This window comes from Mugil cephalus, chromosome 9, assembly GCF_022458985.1.
Source record: "Mugil cephalus isolate CIBA_MC_2020 chromosome 9, CIBA_Mcephalus_1.1, whole genome shotgun sequence".
In the NCBI taxonomy this organism is placed as follows: Eukaryota; Metazoa; Chordata; class Actinopteri; order Mugiliformes; family Mugilidae; genus Mugil; species Mugil cephalus.
In genome coordinates this window covers 19697029-19721435 of record NC_061778.1, presented here as the reverse complement: position 1 = coordinate 19721435, position 24407 = coordinate 19697029, and the positions used below count along the sequence as shown (strand labels likewise).

General features: G+C 41.7%; 1 protein-coding gene across 1 annotated transcript in view; it reads left to right on the top strand.

The window, feature by feature from the left end:
- Positions 1–24407, top strand: part of LOC125013583 (calsyntenin-2-like) — a 255932-nt gene that overhangs the window by 209962 nt on the left and 21563 nt on the right. Inside the window, exons 9-11 of the mRNA XM_047594375.1 lie at positions 12410–12572; positions 19840–20006; positions 23266–23414. Coding sequence (XP_047450331.1) covers positions 12410–12572; positions 19840–20006; positions 23266–23414 — 479 coding nt within the window. The remainder of the gene's footprint in view (positions 1–12409; positions 12573–19839; positions 20007–23265; positions 23415–24407) is intronic.

Below are 24407 nucleotides of genomic sequence, written 5' to 3'. Positions count from 1 at the left end.
ATGGCCTAACCTGACTTTTTTCCCAGAACATCCCTTACAAATGCTGGATACTGATGGAGACGGTGATAATTCAAAGCTGAAGCTACAGCACCGCTAGATTTCGTGGTGCAGCTACAAAGATGCCTGAGTAATCCCAGTGTCTGCAGCCTTGGGAACCCTTGGATGCTAAAAAACCTTATGCGGTGCAAAATGTTACCAAAACTAGTATTAAGAACTCCAGTTTTTGTGCAAGTTAGACTACGTGTTCTGACTAGCTGAGTCGGTGGGGTTTAATTTGTCAGACATAAATCACTGTATTTTTTAAAGGAAGAGCTATAGCTTTTTTCTGCTTTAACACAGCCCCCATTCATCATTTATATCCGGCAGTAACCAAAGTCACGTCTTCATCTGTGACCTGGAATCAGAACAAGAAAATGTTCAAATGAATTAGAGAACATAGCAAATTTCTTCTTCTTTTTTTCTTCTTTCAGATTCAAATGTCTAGGGATATACAACAATAGGAAGGCATTAAATCGTCCTGCATTAACTTTTGTTTAACTTTAATTTGTCATTAACTCATATGAAAAGGGTGTAAGAGGTGTAAACATTCTGTCTTCGACTAGCTTTACTTCCATCTCCATCCATCCATCTATCCGGGTGCTTGTGTCTACTTGAAGTTATTGAGATGAACTTTTGCAACTTACATGAGTGTGTTAGAGTGAACGCCTTCAGATGGACCATGCTTCAACCTCCTGAGGTTTTAAATGTATCAATAATTCTTTACAGACCGTCTGTGATGCACTCATAAACGTACCGCAAACCTAACGATCATCAGTCATATTCTGGAGTAATAACAAGCGTTTTCTTTCCTCTGTGGAAAAAAAAAAGGATGTTTATACATGATTGACACAGGGATAATGATGTCCCCAGGAAATGTAAGTCACGCTGTCTCTAAAAAGATGTCCATCATATCTGTGTGTTCAGATTTGGCATTGTTATGACTCGGGCAAGGAGTGCAATTTTTGACGTAAATTCCAGCAATCGGGCGCAATGGGTTTTGAAGAACCTTAACGGTATTCATGAGCTGCAGGTAACAATCGTGTTGCTGGTTGTATTTGAATAACTGGCTTCCAGTCTCTTTTCAGTATTCACTGCCACATGTCACTCTGTGCAGTATCACTGCCCCACGTCTCTTCTGTTTTTAAATCAACGTATTAAAGTCAGACATTTTTTAACTATTACAGGACAGATCGGTGAAGAGAGCCAATCAGTACATTATGCTGCAGTTGAAGGCTTAAGGTAATTATAGATAGTGGCCATGTAAAGCTTATGAAGTGCAAAGTATAATTAAAATGTGGGCACTAAAGGGAACAGCTACATTGATCAGGCATCCACCCCATATCAATGACATTCCTTCACGGTAAGCAGCCGTCCCCAGCAGGATGCAGCCTGACACAGACACACACACATAAACAGTTTAGGAACTCAAAAAACATGAAAACAGCACAAGGTGTTGACCTGGCCTGCACAGAGACCCCTCTCCTCAACCCACAGGACTAACAACATCCTGGTGCCAGACAACACAGGACACCCTCAGAAGACACGTGTCCATTGTATGATGAGTCCGAACTACTTTAAAGGCACAAGGGAGACCTACACAGTAATAGGAGGGTGGTCTTAATGTTATGCCTGATTGGTCTATAAATAACTTTACCACAGACTTTAAAACTTCCACTTTGAAAAACTAAAAAATTATGAAGATAAAACCAAACTCCTCAAACTAAACTACTTAATATGAGAGACCCTTGTGTTCCAGGAGAACCACCACTGCGTCCCATCAGACACGCACTGTACTCAAGGGGGCAGACCTGGCTGCCACAATATTAATTAAAGATACAGCTGTGGCAACAAGCATGATAACAATGCACTTTGCAGTGGATATTTAATTTAGTCTGGTGGAACCAAATGTACTTTCCACTGGCTACGTTACACAATAACAGTGTACCAAAAGGCTCTGATTTCCCAAAGGACATGCGAGAGAGAGAGAGAAGAGTTGTTTGTTCTTCTTTCTTTTGAAAAGGTTATTCTAAAACATCAACTCAAATTAAAAACATTTTCCACTAACAATTCCACATGGAAATCCTACCTGCTGCCAAGAGAGTGCTACTGTACACTAGATATGCACGTACAACAAAAAGGGAGAAAAAGATCAGAACGGATCTGGTCCATAATTGAAATGATTATGAATCGATGAAATCTGAGCAGCACATTTCCCAACCACATAAGTCTGGTCCTAATTTTAAAAAATGAGACATATGTGGGTTTGGTCTCTCTCTTGCGCTCTTTTTGATTACCAGATTGTGTTGTTTGACTTGCTGACATCAGAATACATTTGGCTCAGATTTAAAGAAAATAGTCACACAGTTAATAACTCTGTTTGCACTCACAGTAAATGAGTATGAATACTAGAGAACAGGACAGAACATACCGAGCTGCAGTGCAGGGGTTAGGGAAGAAGCTTTTGGGACTTAAGGGTCACGGTTTCATATTCCCCTGTGTCCATGGTCTTGAGGAGGAACCTAACCCCCAAATTGCTCCCCAGACTCCACTGCTTTGAGCGCTGAGCGTGTGTGAATGAATGGATGGGTCAAATGCACAGGAAGAATTCTGCCATGGGGATATATACAATATATATATATATATATATATATATATATGATATTTTCTAATCCAGGAAACCAATTGTACATGTATCTATTATATGTACTAAATCTCAATTCACTGAACGAACAAGATGTCTACAGCTGTGTCATATTTCAACCACTTTGTTGTTCTACATAAATCCAGCAAGGCGAAAAAGTTAATGTGACCAGTGAGAAATGGCTAAAAAACCCATTGGATATTTGCGTGTTTGTGTGTGTGTGTGCATGGCCCATTATGAGCTTGTAGAGAGGTCATTTGGCTGTTGACTCCCGGTCTCTGCCGGGAGCGAATGTATAATTGCTACTCTAATTAGTCACTTTTGCCAGCCACTAATTCATAGTCACCTTCAAGGACATCTCCCATACACACACAGCCGTGCATACAGTACCTCCTCGATACACCAGAAAGCGCTCCTTTGCTATCACTCTCTTTTAATTGTTTCTTCTATTTTGTAATTACAGGCTCTCAGACGTCCAATTTTGAATGCTTACGTCAACTGACATGATAATGGCTCTGCATGTTGACACGGAGCTGGCGATGATTTATGGCAATTATGTGTTAGCAAACAACGCTTTTGTTAATGAATATGGAGACTGAGAAGGCCAGAAAAACATGCCTGAATTAGAGCCTCTGCTTCAACAAGTCTTAGACATTACTTTCAACAAAATGCCTGCTGCTTACACAGTTTGTTTAATTGTTGGGGTGTCTGCAGATTCTTGTATCTGCATGTTTCCTGGTCCGTGCATGAAGTTGTAAATGTATGTCCAGTAGATGCCTGTAAGCACGTTCCTCAGTAGTTGGCTGCCTAAATGCTGTTCTAGCACTTTGTTTACGTCAGTGTTGAACTGAACGAAGAGTAAATGAAGATCCAGAAACAGAGAAAGCTTCTCATCAGAGTAAAAGTTTCTGTTTTGAAGCACGTTGGCTTCCATTAGTTGGTGATTTACAGGCAGACGAACTAAATAATGGTTCTATAGCCATTGTCTCCCTTTAACACAACTGATTCCTACAGCAGTCATAATATTTAACACTGAATTGACTTGTGGGCAGAGGACACTGGGAGCTGTACCAGTGGGTAGGTGGCAAGCTCTATATCCATGGCTGACATGCCTGGAGCAACCCCCCCAAAATCTCACCACGCGGCTCCCAGGGTGCCATGCATGGTTGCCCTTTGCCCCTAGTGTGCTCACTTTAACATGGGTTAGATGCATATAATTCCTCGTATGTGTACATCCACTACATGCCAGATAAAGCTGATTTGATGTCCAGGTTAATTTGTTCTACCATCCAATTTCCCTACCTACCAAATCCTTTTATTTTATACTTGTTCTTCCACTTTGCTTGCACCGTAACGTTGTCCTCCCTTCCCTGTTTGCTCCTCCTTCCCACCCCTCTGCAAAGTCACCTTGTTTCCAATGCTCATCAATCTCTGTTGTGGATCCTTCCTCCAGTTTGCCCTATAGGCCCTTCTCCCCCTTAACTGCATTGCTCCACCTCTTTTACTTCCTCTTCTTGTCTTTCTCCTCAATTCCCAATCTAATAACCCTGTGGGGAAGAAGAAAAAAAACATTCAAAAGGTTTCAAGTCTGTAGCTAGGACAGAAATCTCAGAAGTACAGCTGACACTGGTAGGACTGAAATAGTTTTTTTCCCCCCAAACTAAAGCATTGTACAAATGCCAGATGTGACCAGTCAGGCAATAGCCAGTGTCATTATGATTCATCCTCTGTGAACCATGAATGTCTAATTTAATGGCAATCCATCAAACAGTTCTTCAAGGTATTACAGTCTTAACCAAAGTGCTGGACCAACAGACCGGCAGATAGACTGCCATCATCTGTGTAATGGCTGATACTGTTTGTCAGGGTGTTTTCGGTGCCACACTCACAAAATGCAAATCCGAAAAATGTGGTAAAGGCGTAAAAGTCATTACTTAAAGGCCCTTTCGCATTGGCCATTGGTTTCAATGCTCAAAGTTATTTATAGTTTCCTCTTATCTGGCCTCTACTCTGACGGCTTAGCTTGACAAAGCAACTTAGTACAAGGTTCAAGGTTTACAAAGAGTCTGACACTGACACTGGATACATGCTTCACATCTGCTCTTCCAGCAACAGTGCCCTTTAACTCATGATTTATGTACATGGCAATGAAAAATAACCTATTTGTTCTGTCCTTGGAGTGTGAGCATCTTGGACTTTGTTAAACAACAGTGTCATCCTTAATGTCGGAGCCCTCACAATATTTCACTCATCTCTCAAATAACTTAAAATGATTTCATGAAAATAAAATAAAATGATATATCAGATATATTGTACATCTACTGGGTAGCACTCCAGTAAATATTAGACACAAGCTTAAAAAGTATCCCTAGGGGCTTTGTGATTTTCTGGGTTTAATATGAGGGGCAACATACACAACATGCATACCACGCATGTATCTAGTATAAATGAATCTGTCTTTGTCTGTTGTCCTTGTTCAAAGTCTACATGGGTCCTTGCAGGCAGACATGGAAACCAGGAACTGGCCTTGAATCCTAATGTTCATCCTGTTTTCTGAAGTCATCAAGACTGCTTCCACTGGGATTTTATGTTCTAGGTATTAGAAACATACTTATGTATTACCAGAGTAATGAAGATGGAGAATGTGCGTGACCACATGAATGGTGAGTGGAATGTGTACTGTCCCTTAACACCTGTGATGGCATCACACAATAGGCAGAACTGTCCTATGATGCATGGGCAGTTCTAGCTTATCATGAAGATCAGAGGCAGAAAACTATGAGTGAGTGTCTCTAAATAATGTCTGTCATATTTGTTTAACTGTTACAACAGAGACGGTTGCAAAAAATAAAGACGGTTGTTGCATTCCCAAGCGATCTAAAAGGCTTGTTGTCTATCATTTTATTTTACCTCCATAATCACTGATCAAAGGTGATAAAAGTATAGTCTGCTTTCTAAAGCATGAAGCTGGCCTTCTATTATTTCCTCCTTTCCTATATATTTTTGCTATCTAAGAGTTTCTTGAACGTAGGCACATATTTCAGTGAAACCGTTACAGCCGTCTTCCCGTTCTCTCACCTTCTTCCTCCCACCTTTTTCTTCCTTGTGTCATTTATTTTCATCTACCCTCTCTTCTCATCCCTCTTTCTTTCATCTCGAGCCTCCCTCCTTCCCTGACTGTCATCCCTCTGTCCCACCACCTTCCAATCTCAGATCGCCTCGTCTCTCTTCATTCTCCACCGTTTCTATCTCGTGTCTCCATCTCTTGTTTGAAGTTAAAAGGTTGGCTTGCGAGACAGATCTCTTAAAGGCTTTCAACTCCAAAGGACGTGAGGCAACCCCTCCTAAAGTCGAGTTCTAATGGAAAGACGGGCAAAGAAGACAAGAGACCAAATACACTGCAGAGAGAAGAAGGGGGGCAGATACTGATTTTGTTTTCTTCTTGCCGTTGAGTGCCCCAAGAGATGATGAGGGATCTTTGATGTGTGATGTTTCCGTTCTCCACCTCTCTCTCACACTCTCTCCCTCTGACTGTCTTTTCTCTGTCCTCTGGTTGTTTCACATCTTCCCTCTCCTTTGTTTGTGTGGTTATTCATTCCTTCCGTCTGTCAATTTGCATCAGACAGAGACACGGCAAAGTGGAGGGTTTGGGAATTCAGAACTTTTCGCTTTACTTTCATAAGCAAGGCAAGCCAGCAGTGCTCTTCTAAACTTTCACTCAGGCTTTGAAGTTTTTCAAGTTGACTCTTAATAGTGCTGGATTGATGTGTTTGCACTCGTGTGTGACTTTTGGTGGGCGGGTGTTATTACAAGTGGTGCACCCTTGTGGAATCACTCGCTCTTTCTCACTCAGATGCACACACGCTGTATGCACACGTATCCACCCACACACTGGCCTGTGGCTTTAATCGCTGTTGTTAAGCTTTGAGCTTGTTCCGTATAGTAGAGGGTCCATGCCGTTATTTCCATTTATGATTGCCTGTAATTGATACTGATTTCACACCCCAACACACATGCAGCAGATGCACACGAAATAAAATTTCTTCGCTTGTGTCCAGCTGGCGTTCTCCCATGAATAGAAGTGCACCTGTTCTCTCAAGCTCTAATCACTCTCCTGGAAAGATGCCAAACATTTGTGCCGTCTCCACCAATTGGACTTCATCCCATTGTTGCCTGTAGATTAGATTTTAATCCGTCTACGTCAGCATATATTCATTTGAGGATATTCTTGACAGATCCATGACCACTATGGTCTTATATACGTAAATTGTTATTTTTGCTTTATTGAATCAAAGGAAAATAAAAAAAATGTCTGTTTTACAACAATCTACAACAGACAGAAAAAAATGGCAACTCTCTTTTGACAGGGAGAACAAAGAACAAATACTGTTTTATTGGTTGTTTATGGTGAATTATATTCCCCTTTAAATTCTCTGCATTGCTGGCTTTGATTGAGTGTGAAATATTGCAAAAGGCACATCAGAAAACTAAGTATTCAGAACAGAAGTACTGATCTTTGAAAGGGTACAGATGTTGGAAAAGGACTAGTACAAAAGACAGGGTTGGTTGGTTGGTTGGTTTTAAACAAAATGTATAGTGGTCACTGTGGACAATAGACACCATTTCTTGAATGGAGATGATAGTGTATGTCAGCCACTTCAGTGGACGGTACATAATACTAACACCAGCCTCCATTCACATTAGGTGGTCGCCAAGTGATAAGTACTCTATATACTTTTTTATATACCTGTACAGAGCTGTCTGTAATGTCTATACCACATTTCTTTATATATTGACTATATAATTATATGTTATTATTGTAAAGTGCTTAGTACAATAGTGACACCTTGACGCTTGTCATAGTTATGTATCTGTACTATATGCAATGAAAATAAAGTTAATCTAATCTAATCTAAAATGGCAACAAAGTGTGTTAAAATGGACAGAAACCCTGTGACATCACGCGTAAGATTCCTGGGCAGTGGTTTTGAAGCACAGTGTTGTGACCATCTTTGTAGTGCCTGACATTATCTAAATCTCTGCTAATCCAAAAATAATCAAAAAGAGGTGGAGCATGAGTGAAGCTGCGGTGGGCAGCTGATACCCAGGCAGATGACCAGCAACCTGTGAGGGCACCCACCTATCGTTCAAAGTCGCCACGCCCTTAACTGTGCATGATTGTAAGGCTTAACACAGTTTAAATGAATGAGTTAAGTAAAAATTCACCTATGTACAGTTGCAGTTATTGGGAAAATTAGCTAAAGCGACCCAAACTACTAGGACCCAGCTAAAATCACACTGATTTCTGCCATAAAGCTGAGCCTTTTAACATGGAGTTTTATGATGAATGACTCACCTTTAGAACCAGCCTCAAGGGTTCATTCGATGAAGTGCTCATTCTGGTACTTCAAAGTTGGATTATTGGTATTTTGTGCTAATTACCGTTGTGTGACTTTGATCATATCAAAAGAAACCACTGGCCCCAACTCACTGTCACAAAGACTGCAAACAGATGCCATGACGCTGCATGCACATTAAGAGCCAAGCCCATCTGCAGGCAATTTGTGTGACTTTGTACCCACAGTGCTTTGACAATTTGTATAGTGGGCAGAGTTTTATTTGTTAAGACAGACAGCTTAGTGGTCCAGAAAAGTGTCCTCTGCCACAAATGCTGTATATCACCATCATCATCACCTGCAGCCTCAGATTTCTGTTCCTGATTGACAAGAGTTGGACCAGACGTGGTTTTGTGCTATTATAGCTAATCTGCCAACTCCAGCAATCACCACCAATCACCGTCACACATTCTGATGTTTGAGGCGAACATCAGTTAAAGGTCCTGATCTGTATCTGCAGCCTTTTGTGCAGACAATTGTTGCTGCATGATTGGCTGATCAGGTAATTACCGGTGTAGTGGTGCACTAATGCCAGTGCACCACAGTGAGTTCATATATTGTGAAAATAGACAGACTTTCCTTTAATGATAGCATTGTTAAGCATTAATTTATGTATAATACAAACACCAACCTGAGACATCGATCAGGCATATCATTATGACACAGGCATATGCCTGATCGGTGTATAACACTATTGTTTAAAACCCTATCAGTTGTTGTCCATCGCTTCGTAGCTGACATCTGGTCACTAGAGGACATCCTAGGCTCTGGTAGACCTTTTTTTTATATTTCACAACCTAAATGTTTCCAAGGGAACTAAGTAGACTTTTGTTTCCTTCAAACTTTGATGGTAGGAATCAAAGTTTGCTTGCAGTTAACACTTAAGAAATCTCTCAATCACGTTCCCTTGATGTTGTGATCATTTTAACTTGGTACCCACCCAGTCCACATTGCCGAAGTTTTGTTTTGCTAGTGCTCACTGACATTCATTAACATCCCATGGTCTCTTGTCACCACATTGCACTGGCGATCCTCTGTCACAGGACGTTACACTGGTTTAATTGAGTTTTATAGGCACATGATTGGGTGATTGCATTTTCTGCCTGCTCTAAAATTTCACAGAGAATATTTTATTTCTGGCTTTTTGTTTGTTTCCTCCCACTTCCGCTTTCCACTGACTTGTGCGGCCACATTATTCTCCCATTTCTTTTATCCCTAAAAGGGATCTCCAGCCGCCATTGCAACGCAGCTAAGGCAGCTGCGCTACTTCCCCTTTTGAAGCCTGCAAGAGGAAGTCACCCACTAGGCGCTCAAATCCCACATGGGCCTGAACTCTCTTTGAAATACTGAACAGCAAAAAGCAGGAAGAAGTGAAAGAGGAAGATAGTTTGCTTGTATAAATGTCAGAGGGATTAGTGTGTGGTTGTGTGTGTGCTATGTACATAAGTTGCTTTAGATCAGACAGCCAGACGACTTAACCACCCTGAAAAGAGAATCACTTTAGATCCAACTGATGTGCATGTCTTGCAGACACATCAAAGGGACAGCCTCTATAAACAATGCATAGACCCAAAACTGTAGGAGTACTGTGCATCCGCAAATTTAAATTTGTGTCCTAACATTCTAACAAGCTAATCGAAGTTAATATCATCAGTTTCAATTGCATCTCCAGCACTGTCAAAACCAGATTATCCCCCAGTGATTCTGAGACCCAGCCCAGCAGATTGGCAGGCTGTATATGTTTTAAGCAGCTGTGCAGAATGATCACCAATAGGCCAGATGTTGTATCTCGTACCTTGGTAACAGGGAAAATGAACCGGATTGATTAGAACTCCCATCTGCTGCACTAGCACAGTGTTAATAAGCAGGCTGCGGAGCGTTCTTCATTAGAGAGGGAGGTTACCCAAGGCTAAGTGTTCAAACGCTGTCCCAGGTTGAATTAGAGGAGCTGAGAGGAAGAGGTGAAGTATGGCCAGATGAGTGCTGGCTCTGCTGAAATAAAGCTGAGAGCCCACAACGCAGAGAAAAGGGACGGGAGAGACAGACAATGCTTGAGTGGATCGGTAAAATCAATTAAAATGCAAAGCATGGCAGGCTAAAATGGCCAAGCATGCTGAAGAGGGGCACATTCAAGTATTTTTCAAAATGCAGTTTGAACAGGAGATGTGGTAATGCATTTCAGTGAGTGTTTACCTCAGAGGAAACCATTTGGTTTTAACTTCCCAAGCCAAGAATCAGCATCAAAATACATCTCATATGGGGCGCCCCCCATAGCTCACCTGCTTGAGCGGGTGTCCCTCGTAGTAAGGCTGTAATACTTTGCTGTATGTCCCCCAGTCTCTCTCACCACATTACTTCCCGTCTCACTTCATTGTTAGCTATGAATTCATGGCGTAAAGAAGTGCTGAAAAACATTACATCTCTGTTTCACAATAAATACAAAGCTGTGGTGGGGAACAAACTCCGCACAGTACCGCACCACAGATTCACTTCATTGTCATGAAATTATCTCAAGAAGTGAAAGAGGACATTTCATTTTATTTTTTTTTCTGGGTAAAATTTCAAATTCTTCAAATTACTTTTTTTTTTTAATACCAACTTGTGGTCTGCTGAAAACACAAAGAAGTTTTGAAGCTCCTCTGTAATTACTTTACTTTGTGATAAAGACAGACTGAGCTGGGTATGCGCTCTGTTATGTTATCATTACCTTACAAATTTTTATAAGGCGCATATGGAGGTAAACAACATCGGAAAATAATCCAGACACATACCACACGTCTGCCACCCACGCATAACATCCTCACCCTCACATCTCACCAAACACGAGGCCTGTTACATCACCGTCAGGGATTATTAAGCATCTGTCCGTCTGCTATGCACAAGTGTGCTTAAATGTGCTATGAACTAGCAGTTCATGGAAGCAGAATTACTTCAAAGGATGTTTTTTTTCCCCCCTTTCTGATCAGGGAACTTTGTATTCACGGAAAAAGTCCAAGGATACAAGGCTTTTCACTATTGTAAGTGCATGTTTTGTGCAAGCCGGTGACATAAAGGAAGTTTTTTCATTGTCTTCCTAAGGATGAACTCTTACACAAATACTCTGGGACATAATCAGTTCTCAGCTGAAGTGCTTTTGTCTGAAGTTTGTCTGGCTTCCTGGCTAAGTCTGTGTACTAGTGGTCTAGATTCAGGCTCCTTGCACTATTTACATCTTGGCGGCAACCTGGGAGAGTCTGGCTTCTGTGGAAATCTCTTATAGGGACATGCTAGTTACAGATGTCCCCTTGAATGCTCCTGAAAGTATACTGTCCATTTTTTATAAACACTTCAAGGAAATTGACACATTCAGCATATCTTGACAAATCTCAAATCACACATATAGCATCATAAGAGAAGAGATTATTTGTGAGCGTGTATAAAATCATATGCAACAGCCTGATCGTACACCGGCTATCACTATCACAAATCCTGTTTGTTCAGTGCTATTTTAATGTCCTCCAAAAACCCAAGAAGAAGGTGGTCAGGTTTGAATAACAGAATGAACAGAATGTTTGACTAATTAAACTATGTTTAAAAGTCTGTATTTAAAAACCAGCTGCAGCCAAACTGAATCCACGCTTCATTAGCGAGACACCGTTCTCTTATGTTTTAGTATTTTGTACATCTGCCTTTATTTCTGACGACAGATTGGATCCTCTTGGGCATGAATGATAGAAATCTGTGCGTTTTTTATTCAGCAGCTCGTGTGGGAGGGGTTTTGCTGCTTCACCTCCCTCTTTAATATTAGTCCTCCGTTCAGCAGGGAAATATGGTATTCACTTTTTTCTTCAATAAAAACTATATTGAAGAGTCAGCGTCTTGCGAGAGAAAATACTTTTCTCACCAAGCTTCTCGAGACAGGGCAAATGTATTTTTATTCTACCATTGACCTTTTGGACTTACGCAGCCTACTGCATATTGATCTGCACCGCCACCTCCATGTTTCACTATGAGGCACTGTAACATATGACCTAACCCTGAATTGGAAATTACGTTTGTGGTTGTTGTTTTTTTTTTCCATGGTCACAGGTGGGCTCACTGTACTTTTTTTTCTTATTTGGGCTCCGTATTTTGAACTATAAACTTTTACTTTAAACTGTAATGGGTAGGCAGTAGCTTCCTATTAAGCCTCCTCTAAACAAGAAAGCACAACTGGCTTCATAAAAAGTGTTTAACAACAGTTTAACCAAGTGTTGCATAATATTCACTTTGCCGTGACTTTCCCTGAAATCCATTAAAACACCATTTAAAGGATTTTTGTTTAAAAAAAAAATTCTTTCTCTCCGTCTCTCAGATATGTGACAAGGAGTGGCATTACTACGTCATCAATGTGGAGTTCCCGGTGGTGACGCTGTACGTGGACGGAGTGACCTATGACCCCTACTTGGTGACAGACGACTGGCCCATCCACCCGTCGCAGATTGATGTGCAGCTCACGGTCGGAGCCTGCTGGCAAGGTGAGCAGGCAGAGCTAATAATAACGGGCCAACGCGCGGTGCAGATTCTCGGCTAATTTACTTCAAAAGAATTCATTCATCCTGCAGGCTATTAAAAAGGCTGAGAAAAAAACTTCAAATGAAAGCAGAGTTTTAATATGAAAGTTGCAATAAAAATAATAATAATAAAATAGTTTGGCGTATTCGGCTGCTCCTCTATGCGGGAGAGTTCAAGGATAATTCTGCTGGAGTGTTGCCACTAAGAGTTACGAGGATGTTCTTTGGCCTTGAATGAACAATTAAGAGGAACACTTAGCCCGCTTTTGACAAACGACTCAAAGAGTTTGAATGAAGGTGTACAATTAAACCGTCCTCTAAACTGATGGCTGCCACTAATTGCACAAGGGTAGAAGAAAGGGCACTTTTTTACACAGTACAGCACCCGTTGATTTGATTGCCCAAATGAGACTGCTCAGCGATGCTTAGCCTCAGATAAAGATGTCTCTCTGGGTGGGTGCATGAGGGAGTCACCCCGTGTCACTTTCATCCGCAGCAGTGACACACCCCCCACCCCACACTCACACACATATCTCGCACCTGTCCTCCTCCTACTCCCCTTCTTCCCGTTTCTTCCACTGAACACTGTTTGGCTTTGGGAGGATTAAAAGTGCACTGAATGGAAAGTTCGGAGACTATGTCTGCTCTTTTAGTTGGGTACTAAGCCTCCATAAAGAGTTGCAAAGGCCATACTTAAATCTTACCATAAGCCATTAGTCACGGCAGATTCCCCTTTGAGAGCCCAGAGCTTTTAGTGTTCAGCGTGTTGATTGTAAACACGCTGGAAAGAGCTCATTTATTGTCAGACTGACTAATTAAGGCTCCAGCACAGAATACATTTTCAGAACAAAAGACAGGAAAATGAACACTCGCAGAGGTGCGGTAGCAGTTTATCTCCCCTTTCCCTGATTGGCTTCACAGCGGAAAAGTCAGATGGTGATTCAGAGTTCAGACGAGATGTGACACGATCGAGTGAGGTGGCGGGGTAATTAAAAAAGATTCGGCACCTCTAAACAGCACGGTGATATTGTGCAATATTTAATTCAATTTAATGATTTAATTTCACGGTTCATAACATTTGACTGGCTGGTTAGTATTGTCTAATGGGAGCAGAATCTGCCCTGACCACAGCAAATGAATTGAGAATCAACGTATTTCATGTGTTTATCCAAAGCTGCTGGTGTGGTGTGATAAGATTTTAGGGCTCAGGTCAATTTGTAAAAAATCTAATTAAAGCAGCTGCCAACAGGCATGAATCAGTGTTTAGTAGTGTAACAGCTTCATTTATGTCACAGTGATCTGAAAGAATGTTTTCCATGGGCTAAAAGGAAACTGAAAAGCTTAATGTACTGTTGCTGGAAACTTAAAGCGTGTGTATAATTTAATTTTGCCAAATTGGTTGTGGCTTGACTAAACCATCAGTAACACGCTCTAATGTGTGTTTTGTGTGTTGTGTTGTTCTTCTTTAAATGCCGGCTCTGCGTTAATTACGGTATGCAAAGCTTATTGTTGCAAGTCCATGTTCATTTGACGATGCTTGATAAAAATCAAGATCAGCCCAGAGTTACCACCACAGAGGGATCTGCATTAATTGGCATGTGCTACCGGAGGTACCCGTGAGGTGTAAAATAGATCCAGTATGTTTAGTTTGATAGAAAATAGATGAACTTGTATGTGTTCTAGCTGCAAAAACCCTGCAAGCATAATTTAATACTCAAAATAGTCAAAATATTGGAAAAGATGTAACAATTTAAAGAGTGTAGAATTAAAACTAAACATGATTATTGTTGCTATAAATTGGGAGTGAAACACAGAGGTCTATGGGGGAACAGCACAATTTTGGAGCCAGCCCCAAATAGCAAGTGGAGGTACCGCATGATCACTGTATATACAATCAAAGGTCTAAGCATGGCCCAAGAAAGTACAAAATCCAGATACACTCAAAAACATGTAAAAAATACATGGAAGCTAGAACAGGCTACCATAGTTGTGTGTGATACAAGTAAAATGAACCTGCGCGTATACAGAAGATTAGTTTGCCGTACTAGTGTGCAAAGCCCATTAGCGGGCATAATCTATCCTTTGAACTCACCATAACAACAAAGCTTCTCTGGCTGCATGTGTGTCCATTTGCAAATTTTCCCTCTCTGATTTTCAAATAAAAGTGTCTGCTCCCCACCCAGCCTCCTCCCCTCACCTCAGACAGTAAATGCTGGCTTTGCGCTTCTCACAGAGTCACAGACTATATTTACCCCCTGACCTGGCAGACTGTGTTCATGTTCAGAAGTGTGCGAGAGTCAGGTAGCAAAGAGCATCACGCTCGTCTTGCTTCATTCTGATCTTACCTTGACCGTGTAATCACACACTGCTGCTCCAACCCCGTGGTTCACTCATCACAGCAGCAAGCACGAAGGGGAATGTGCTGATAATTGGAAATGTGGACAAACTGAACCATACATATATTTGTATATATACAGTATATTAAATATACATAGGCCTGATGGTGTTATGTATATATACAATAAATCATTCTGTAAGGGTGAAATTCACATCTCTCACACTTACACTTTAATAACGGCTGTATTTCCAAGCCGTGCCCCTCCAGTCCCATTTGTTGCTGTTTTAGAAATTATCCAAATTAAGGAGAGTGAAGATCTATAGAGCAAGGAGAGCTGCACAGAGAGAGCAAAGAGAGCTGACACTACGTAAAGGCCAGTCTCTGCAAAGTGGAATGATCAGCGGTTTTATCACCCGTATCATTCCCGCTCCACAGCGTCTCAGTAATCCCCCTCTCCTCAGCTTTTTCTTCTTTTTTTTTTATCTATTGCTAAGGACGCTTGATGGTTTCTCTGTCCGCAGCCTAAATTGATAACATCTGTCAAGGCGGGACTGGAGTGGCTAGGTGGACATCGGGAAAGGGAAGGAAATAGTAAGAGGGATTAGGAAGGAGAATATGTGAAGCATGAAGAAAAAGAATGCATTTGGCATAGTTTGTTATATGTGAATTCAAACATGACCTTGTGGTTTTATGAGATAGACTCCGCTGCCCTCAACAATCTGGTACTTGGCAGGGTGTCAGGAAGCACTTAGAAGGATATGGCTTTAAACATGCAAAGCAAGTGCAGTTATTATGCTGAACTGAAATGACAGTTGGAAAACCAACAAGTAAGATCAGCGTGGCCCTGCCGCACCACACTAAGTGTGAATATGCATATTTATTGTCTGAACTATCCGTAAAAAATGATACAGAATACACTACAAGTCATATATACATATTTAATGCAACAGAATGAATACAATTGACTGTTCCCAAGTGGACGGTTGTTGCCTGTCAGGCTTGCCATTGTGCACAGCACATAACACAGTTCACAGTGGTAACAGTGGCATATTTACCTCTCAGTGGGTACAATGGGTATTTAAAGTCAAAAAGACAAATGTAAACAGTCAACGGTAGCTATTACCAGCAGTAAGCTCATTAATCTTACATTAACTCCAGAGCTAGGTCCAACATAATGTGTCAGACTCATGAAAGTGGTAGACAAGTACATCTCCATCTCCATATATATATGTATATATATATATATACAGCACTGTGCAAAACTTTTAGGCAGGTGTGAAAAAAATCCTTCTAGGTTCACTTGCATGGGGTTTTTGAAGGAACTCGGCTGGTAGGTTGTTCCAAACATCTTGGAGAACTAACCACACATCTTCTCTGGATGTAGATTTCCTCAAATCCCTCTGTCAGATGTAATCCCAGACACACCTGATGATGTTGAGAACAGGGCTCTGTGGGGGCCATGCCATCACTTCCAGGACTTCTTGTTCTTCTTTACACTGAAGATACTGTAGTTATTAATGGCCTTGGCTGTATGTTTGGGGTCTTTGTACTGCTGCAGAATACATTTGGGACCATTCATACACCTCTATTGATGGTATCTGTCTGTATTTCTCAGCATTGAGGACACCATTAATCCTGACCAAAATCCCCAGCTCCATTTGCAGAAATGCACCCCCAAACCTACAAGGAACCTCCACCAGGCTTCAGTCATTATTGTAGTGCTCTCCAGTCCTTCAGTGAACAAACTGAATTCTGCTACAGCCACATATTTCAAATTTTAACTCATCAGCCCAGAGCACCTGCTACCATTTTTCTGACCCCAGTTCCTACGATTTTGTGCACAGTTGAGTCTCTTGGCCTTGTTTCTATGTCAGAAGATGGACTTTTGACTGCAACTCTTCCATGAAGACCACTTCTGACCAGACTTCTCCAGACAGTAGAAGGGTTTAACTGGGTCCCACTGGTTTTTGTCAGTTCTGAGCTGATGGCACCGCTGGTCATCTTCAGATTTTGAAGGGAAATAAGCTTGACGTGTTTTTCATCTGCTGCACTAAGTTTCCTTAGTCGACCAATCCCTGACAAATCCCTGACTTTGTGCAAGTGTACCTATAAAGATTGATGCTGGATAGGCAAAGGGTAGTAACAACAAATATTGATGTGACTTAAAATTTTGCTTTTATGCACTCACTTTGAATTTTGTAATATGATAGAAATAAACAATCATTATTCATATTTTTGAAAGCATTCTTTGTTTACAACACTTTTTCCACACCTACCTAAAACCTTTGCTCAGTACTGTATATAATAGATATAGGAATCTTTTAGATCTGTATGCATATTTCTTCCCAGGAAAAGGGCTTTGTTAGTCTTTCATCTGGAAGGCAGGAATGCAAATGACAAGGCAGTGGGTTGATAAGATCCCCTGGGTAGATCACATCAGCTGGTAGGACTCTTGTTTTTTCCCCAGGGGTGATAAGCGGGCTCTGTCTGACTAGTCAATGTGCACAATGGAGCTGCAGGTCAGCAATCACAGCGATGATTCCATCTTCAAGTGCTACAGTCATTGCACTCCATTTATGGTTCTCTTTCAATTCCAAAAAAGTAAGACACGATAAAGTGTTTTGAGTAGCAGTCAGCTGTGTCTCCATCTGCCCTGAATGAGGTTTCAGGCCTAGATACATCACTTAGGACACGGATAGATGTACCTGCACCATTAGCAGGGAAACTGCGGTCAAGCTTTAAAGGGTTTAGAATGGAGAATTCTCCCAACTCAAGTTACTATAAAATATTAAAAATATAGTAGATAACAACAACTACAGTTATATATAACAACCACAGCTCCAGAGTTACAGTTCATTACTGTAAGGTATAAAGGTTTTGCAAGTGTTTAGTACACACAGATAGAAATGCTGATCTTTCAGGTGTTTTTCCCGGTGCAGGCACTGACTGACTGTTTAATCAGGATCAAATCACAAATTAAATTAATTCAATTCATTAAGTAAATTAACACAAATTAAGACTGCTGTGTTTAAGCAAACTGAAGTCAGGGGAAGTTGTACATTTCACGGTTTACTCTGATTTTCGTTTAAAGCTAATATTACTTATGAACAGCAGCTTTTCATACATGCAAATTAGGTCCACTGCCAGGCCCCCGAAGCTGTATCAGTAACACATTTCACTCCCGAAGGTCGAACATGAATCTCTGAAAGACTCGTCTTCACCCTGACACATCTGAGGCATGGTGCGGTCTCATGATAGGGGAACGGCATTGCAACCACCTTAGACAAATGTCACTGTCAGTGCTTTGTCCTCCACCACATTCATCACCTGCAGGTCCTTCAGTGCCCACATATTAGCCTTCAGGTTGTGCCATGGACACTTACAGTATCTACAACAGCTCCACAGCTCCACATAGTTTGTCAGATGGAAGGGAGTAAAGTTAGACGAAGTTTTGGGCCTCGAGGCAAACTGTTTGTTGCCCAGACGTAAGCCAGATTGGTTCCATATTAGGTGAGAAACATCAGATATAAATTGTACACTAGAAACATAGCTACGATCTGTACACTTTATGCACTGGTTTAGGCACTCCAAGTTATTTCACATCACACCCAGGATCCATGATCAGCTGTTCTTAATGCAGGCTATACTCAAGCCAGCTAGAGATCCCATGTGTGGCATCAGGGAATTGCGTATAAATATTAGGTAACCACAATCACATATTGCATTCAGAGTTTGCACATTTTAAACTCATTGTGTCATTTTGTGCCATTAAATGGCACGTATGTATTTAACAACTTCTCAATCACTCAATGTAAAGACGAGGAAATGTAATGAGATCTCAGTGACCACGCCCTCCCCTCCATCTGGTGGTCATTGGTTACAGCAGGGCTTAAGACAATTTGATTACTAGACCAATTCCTTAATTTTCCTGATATGCTCAGTTATACACAGCAACTGACACCCTGACAACTACAGACAATTGTGTTGACATGTTGGCTTTTGGCAGTGGCTCTATATGCATTCCCAACTGTGAAAAATAAGTGTGAAACGAATATAAAAAGCCCCTGTTTGCTGTTTGTCTCCAACAGCCTCTTGGGAGCAGGTGTACGAGGGAACAAAGTGTCAGAGAAGTCTGCTGAGAGTCTAGTCAGATAAATTGGGGGATAGAAAGAGAGGAAGATGACTTCTTGGTATGCCACTCGCCCATCAGTCATCAGCTTTACTTTGTCCTCTAAATGTTTTTGAATCAAAATGGTCAGAATGCTTTTTATTGTCATTATTGTCATCAAATGTTTGATGAAACCAGTGCTCTATACTTTTTACACACATTATGTGGATCAGTGCCAGAATTAGAGAGGAGCAGACAAAGAGGGAAGCAATAAATGAAAGGGAGGAAATGAATAAAGTTTTGATACCCATAGCTAGTAACCTTTTGGCTAATGAGTGGTTTGGAGACTCCTCTTGCTGATACTGGCCTTTACGGAGTTCAGAGGACAGACTTTAAATGTGTTGACTTTTTCCTTACCTTTATTTAGCCTGGACGGGCTGGCTGAGCAGCACTTACACTTTTACAGGAGCACCCTGCTGCCTAATCGCAGGATAGGGACACAAAGTGAGCATCTAAGGGCATATTAGAGCCATAATTTGGCCATCAGCACCTGTAATTAAAGGCCTGCCAAGGTCGCTGTTGATGACTTTGTAAGGTGTAAGGGACCATAAACTATTGCCTTACTGTATATCAGCCATAACACAGAAATGTTAACGTGACCTGTAATGATTTAATAAGGTATTAACATTGGTTTCTTATTACTATACTGGTGTCACCATACAGTTTTAAATTCAAGAAAGGCAACTAACATCATCATTCCCTGTGTTTTTATGTTGTTTGTGTAGGTGGGGAGGTGACCAAGCCACAATTCACTCAGTACTTCCGGGGCAGCCTGTCTGGTCTGACCATCAGACCAGGGAAGATCGAGAGTCAGAAAGTCATTTCCTGTCTGCAGGCCTGCAAAGAAGGACTGGACATTAACTCCCTGGAGAGCCTGGATAAGAGCATAAAGGTACACACAATCACTCAAAAGACTCAGTACTCATAAATGCCGGGTGTAGAAAAACATTAGATTTTGGTGGAAATCTCAGTAATTCTGATTAAAGCAGCAAAGCCCACTCAGTTATAAAAGTGCAAATTGCTTAAATTTATAGTAAATAAAGTTGGCATGTAAAGAGATACATCAGCACTGGCCAGTTTGACTGACCATGTACCAAGGACCAAGACATTGAGCTGATGGTAAATGTTGAGTCTCCATAGTCAACTAATCTCAGTGTCTTCAGGAATTAAAGAACAGCTACAACTGAAGCTACAATCAACAGATGGTTAGCTTAGCATAAAGACGGAAAACAGAAATCCAAATTCACTGTAAACAACCCAAAAAAATCATTGGCAGATTTTAGTCATCCCTTTTGATCATCTCACCAGCATCTTCCTCTATCTTGTACTAGACTAACGTAACCTGCTGGGACTCTCTGCAATGAGTGTATTTTACAAATGTTTAACTGCTTAGAAATTGAACTTGACTCAGCTTGAGGAGTCTTACATCTGATTTTCTTTGAGGACCATCCAGAATGTGTTAAGTATACACTCAGCATAGGTTCTCTTCTGATGTGTAAACCCACAAAAACATACATTTTGCTGGAAGTTGACACAAAAAGGCCATTTCCTTGAATCCCTGCAGCTGGCTTTCTTTAAACTCTTCTGCTACCTCCTGGCCTCCTCCCACCTCCCACCCCACTTTTACCGGCTCAACTAATCCATCTCCCTGCACTGTAGAAGATAGAGGGCAGACAAGATGGATGGTTTGTGTAGCCTCAAACCCACCCCTCTAACCACCCACCCGTTCTTTTAACTCGTTTTCTATCTCCCCCTTTCTTCCCAAACTGCAACAGCTATTTCCATTGAACCCCTTGTGCTGTGATGCAGCAAACAGGTGCTAGTCGGCCTTTTGAGAAGAAAAGGCGGGACGAGGCAGAGGATATGGCATAGAAGAAGTGGACAACCACTCTAGGGCCAGTAGAGTTTATCTTGCAAGAGCTATTTCATTTTCTTCTTAGCCACACACTCATCCGGCTCCCGTAAGTCCACAGGAAGCTTAAGGACGGCATTTAGTCGACCAGATGAGCGCCGGCTCACAGGCAGGCAGCGAGGGAGAGACGGAGGGAAGCGGAGGCAAATAGATGGAAAGTATAGTGACAGAGAACGGGAAATGAGAGGAAATAGCAAGAGAAGAAGGTGAGAAGAGGAAAATGACAGGGGAAGAGGGATTGTATGGAGAGCCACATGGAGTGCTGAAGTAGTGTCACCCTGCTGCTGAGACCCAGTTTTCGGAAATGGGAGACACTCAGTGCAGTTCTGGCAGGAGAACACTAAACCCTCTTTAAAGAAAGAAGGGTCTCAAATCTCTGCCATCAAACCCTGCAGGAGAGCACACACATCCGTCAAGCCATACTTGTGAGCAGGTTCTACTATTTTCAAGTGTTTTGTCCATGTTTTGGCTGTGCATAGTCCCATTACTATTACACTATAATTTTCCTCCCTGCCTCCTAGCCATCCACCGGTTTCAATTTATCTCAGTCCAGCATGAAAGTCCATTTGTAAAAGCCGGAAACTACCTTAAAACAGGCGATAAATCACAGTGAACATCAGATCTGTTTGTTTTAGTCAGAATGACATTGGTGTTGCATGGTAATGCAGCACAGGCGTGATGTTCACTTTGATGGATTACCTGCAGAGGGATATTCATAGCGCTGTACAGTGCAAACTGAGCTTTACACTGAAGAGAAAGTTCTGCGCGGAACTTAGGAACAGGTATTGGACTTTTATCGTTCACTAAACCATTACAGTTATTACTTTTTTATACCTCTCTTGTCAACATTACTGCACAACAAGACTAGTTTATTGCCCATTATCAGCACAGCTCCATTACCAGCAAGTACAATGTCAACTGCCTAGGGCGCTTTCAGGTGTTGCATTAACATCCCAACTGGGCCATCTGATGACACGTGGCAAGCTTTAAGTCACTGTACGAAACGCGTCTCCACGTGCGTCTCCAGCCAGCACTTAAGATCTGATCTCGGTCTCAAGCTCTGGCGGCAAATAAACACAGACATCATTTGCAGCACTGTAGAATATTTTATTAACGCTAATGGAAGCCTACCTATCACTGTGGCAGGATCACAAACAGTTCAGTTTGTTGTGTGTGTGTCATTATAATAGTGATAATAGTGGTTGTGTGTATTTTTTTGAATGGGTGAGGCAAAACATCACATCCACAGGGCTTATACAACAGCAACCATGCTGAGCAGATGGTCTTGTGTGTTCACACCACCTAAGTAATTAGGTCAAATGTGTCCCAGACCACTTCCAAATGCGGTTGTCAGATATCAGATCACTCAAATGCATCCTGTGTGTGTTCACATCTGTACTTCAAACTGGCCACTTGTGATATGATTGCCCTGGACTGACGTTAATGCGAGGTCTGAATAGGGCCTTACACCCCTGAAAAGGTCCACACAGCCCTAGTTTTTGCTAATTTCGTGTAATGGGTTTGTGGCTATGCAACACTAAACCACATACCATGCTGCACCGTTCATTTTTAAATTAACAGTGGATGAGACGGTTTCTCACAGTCACAAAACCCACAGACAATAATTAGAAGACTTGTGAAGCAGTCGTCAGCTTATTATTTCGGTTTTACAGGGAATTGGTTTGCTTCTAACGACTTCTGTCAACCTCGCATTGAGCAGGGGTCAAGAAGTAAAATATACACCGTTCACTGCCACAGAACAAAGTGGGGCATTTGGCAGCTTAATAGCTGCACGTGTCCCTAAGGATTTGGTGGAGACCAAAGCTGAGCTAAATGCAGAGTGGTTACTGGACAACATGCTAACATGGTCACCATTTGGTATGTACAGGTAGTAGAACTTCCCCTTAAATAAACAATGAAACACAACAAATAACAGAACTATTCAGTCTGTTTTATCATTTTGTCATTTTTTCAAAGTCTTGTTCCAGGTAGAATTTCATTCATTCACTTTCTATGACTGTTCGTCTCTTGTCACAGGGTAGCAATTTAAGCACAAGCACAATTTAAGCATAGAAAATACTGTTGAACATATTAATCTGTCTATGCACTCTAGGCTTCACTTGGTCAGTTTTTGTATGTGCAGATACAAGACATCGGTGTAATCTTGGTCAGTTCTGACATTTTGTCACACACGGTGTCAGCTCTCTATTCGTGAAACATCTATGCTGTCTCTCCCTAGTTCCACTTTAACCCAGCTCAGTCCATCTTGGTAATGGAGGGAGAGGACTTGGAAAACATGAACGCCGCAGTGAGGAAAGTTTCCTACATAAACTCTCGCCAGTTTCCCACACCGGGGATCCGACGCCTGCACATCTCCACTGCAGTCCAGTAAGTACACCACCACTTCCTATTACTTTTGTTATCTGCTTTTCTTTACTTTTATCCACATTGTCTGTCTTCATTGTCTGTATTCACAGTCACACTAGTTTCCTTTAGCCCCATTGTGCCTCCTGTGTTTCTCTGTACGTCTCCTCTCAGATACAGTATAAGGAGTGTTATCCCACCTCGACACTTCTGCTAAGACAACACGGCAGACATCACAACCTGACTGATATATAATTCCCTTTTCACACATTGATCTCCACCCCTCCTTCTCTCGATCCTCTCTTTCCTCTTTTCCTCTTTCTTTCCTTTGCTGTCACTTCCCCTTTCCTTTAATACACCATTTTCAGTTCACTGTCGCCACCAGGGGCTCGTTTTTACATTTTCATGTCATGTATTAATAATTCTGCCTGGGTTTTGCCAGAGGAATAAGGAAAGGAGAGATGCAAAAAGAGAGAGAGAGAATATGTGTGTGCAGTGGAGAAGGGGGAGGAAGGGTTGTTGGCTGTTAAGACAGCCTCCCTCGGTGGGTTCTCATTAAAATTCATGATTGTTTTAAATATATGTAGACCCCTACAGCACAGCCCTGGGGTCTCACTCTCCACCCTCCTGTTGAGTTCGATTCACGGCCGCGGGCCCAACAACCTCAACTAACACAAACGTGTGTGTGTGTGCGTGTGTGTGTGTGTAGGCATGTTGGTGTACGTGGTGCACAAGCTTCTGGTGATGAAGCAGAGTCATCGTAGCTAGAGGCGCACCGATTATCAAGGAATACATTATGCTAATGATGGCAAAGCTTGCGTCACTGCTAAATGTTGTTTAAATTAAGTTTTTCCCGCAGACTGCTGACTGGTCTGCCCGTTGCCATGGCTGCGTGTGTCCTTGAGTGAGTCTGTAAGACCTGAAAACGGCGTAAAACACCACTCGTGGATATGTGTGGGTACCTTGTGAAAGGGTGTCCTTTGAAAAAAAAAACATGTGTAAAGATAAGTTGTATTA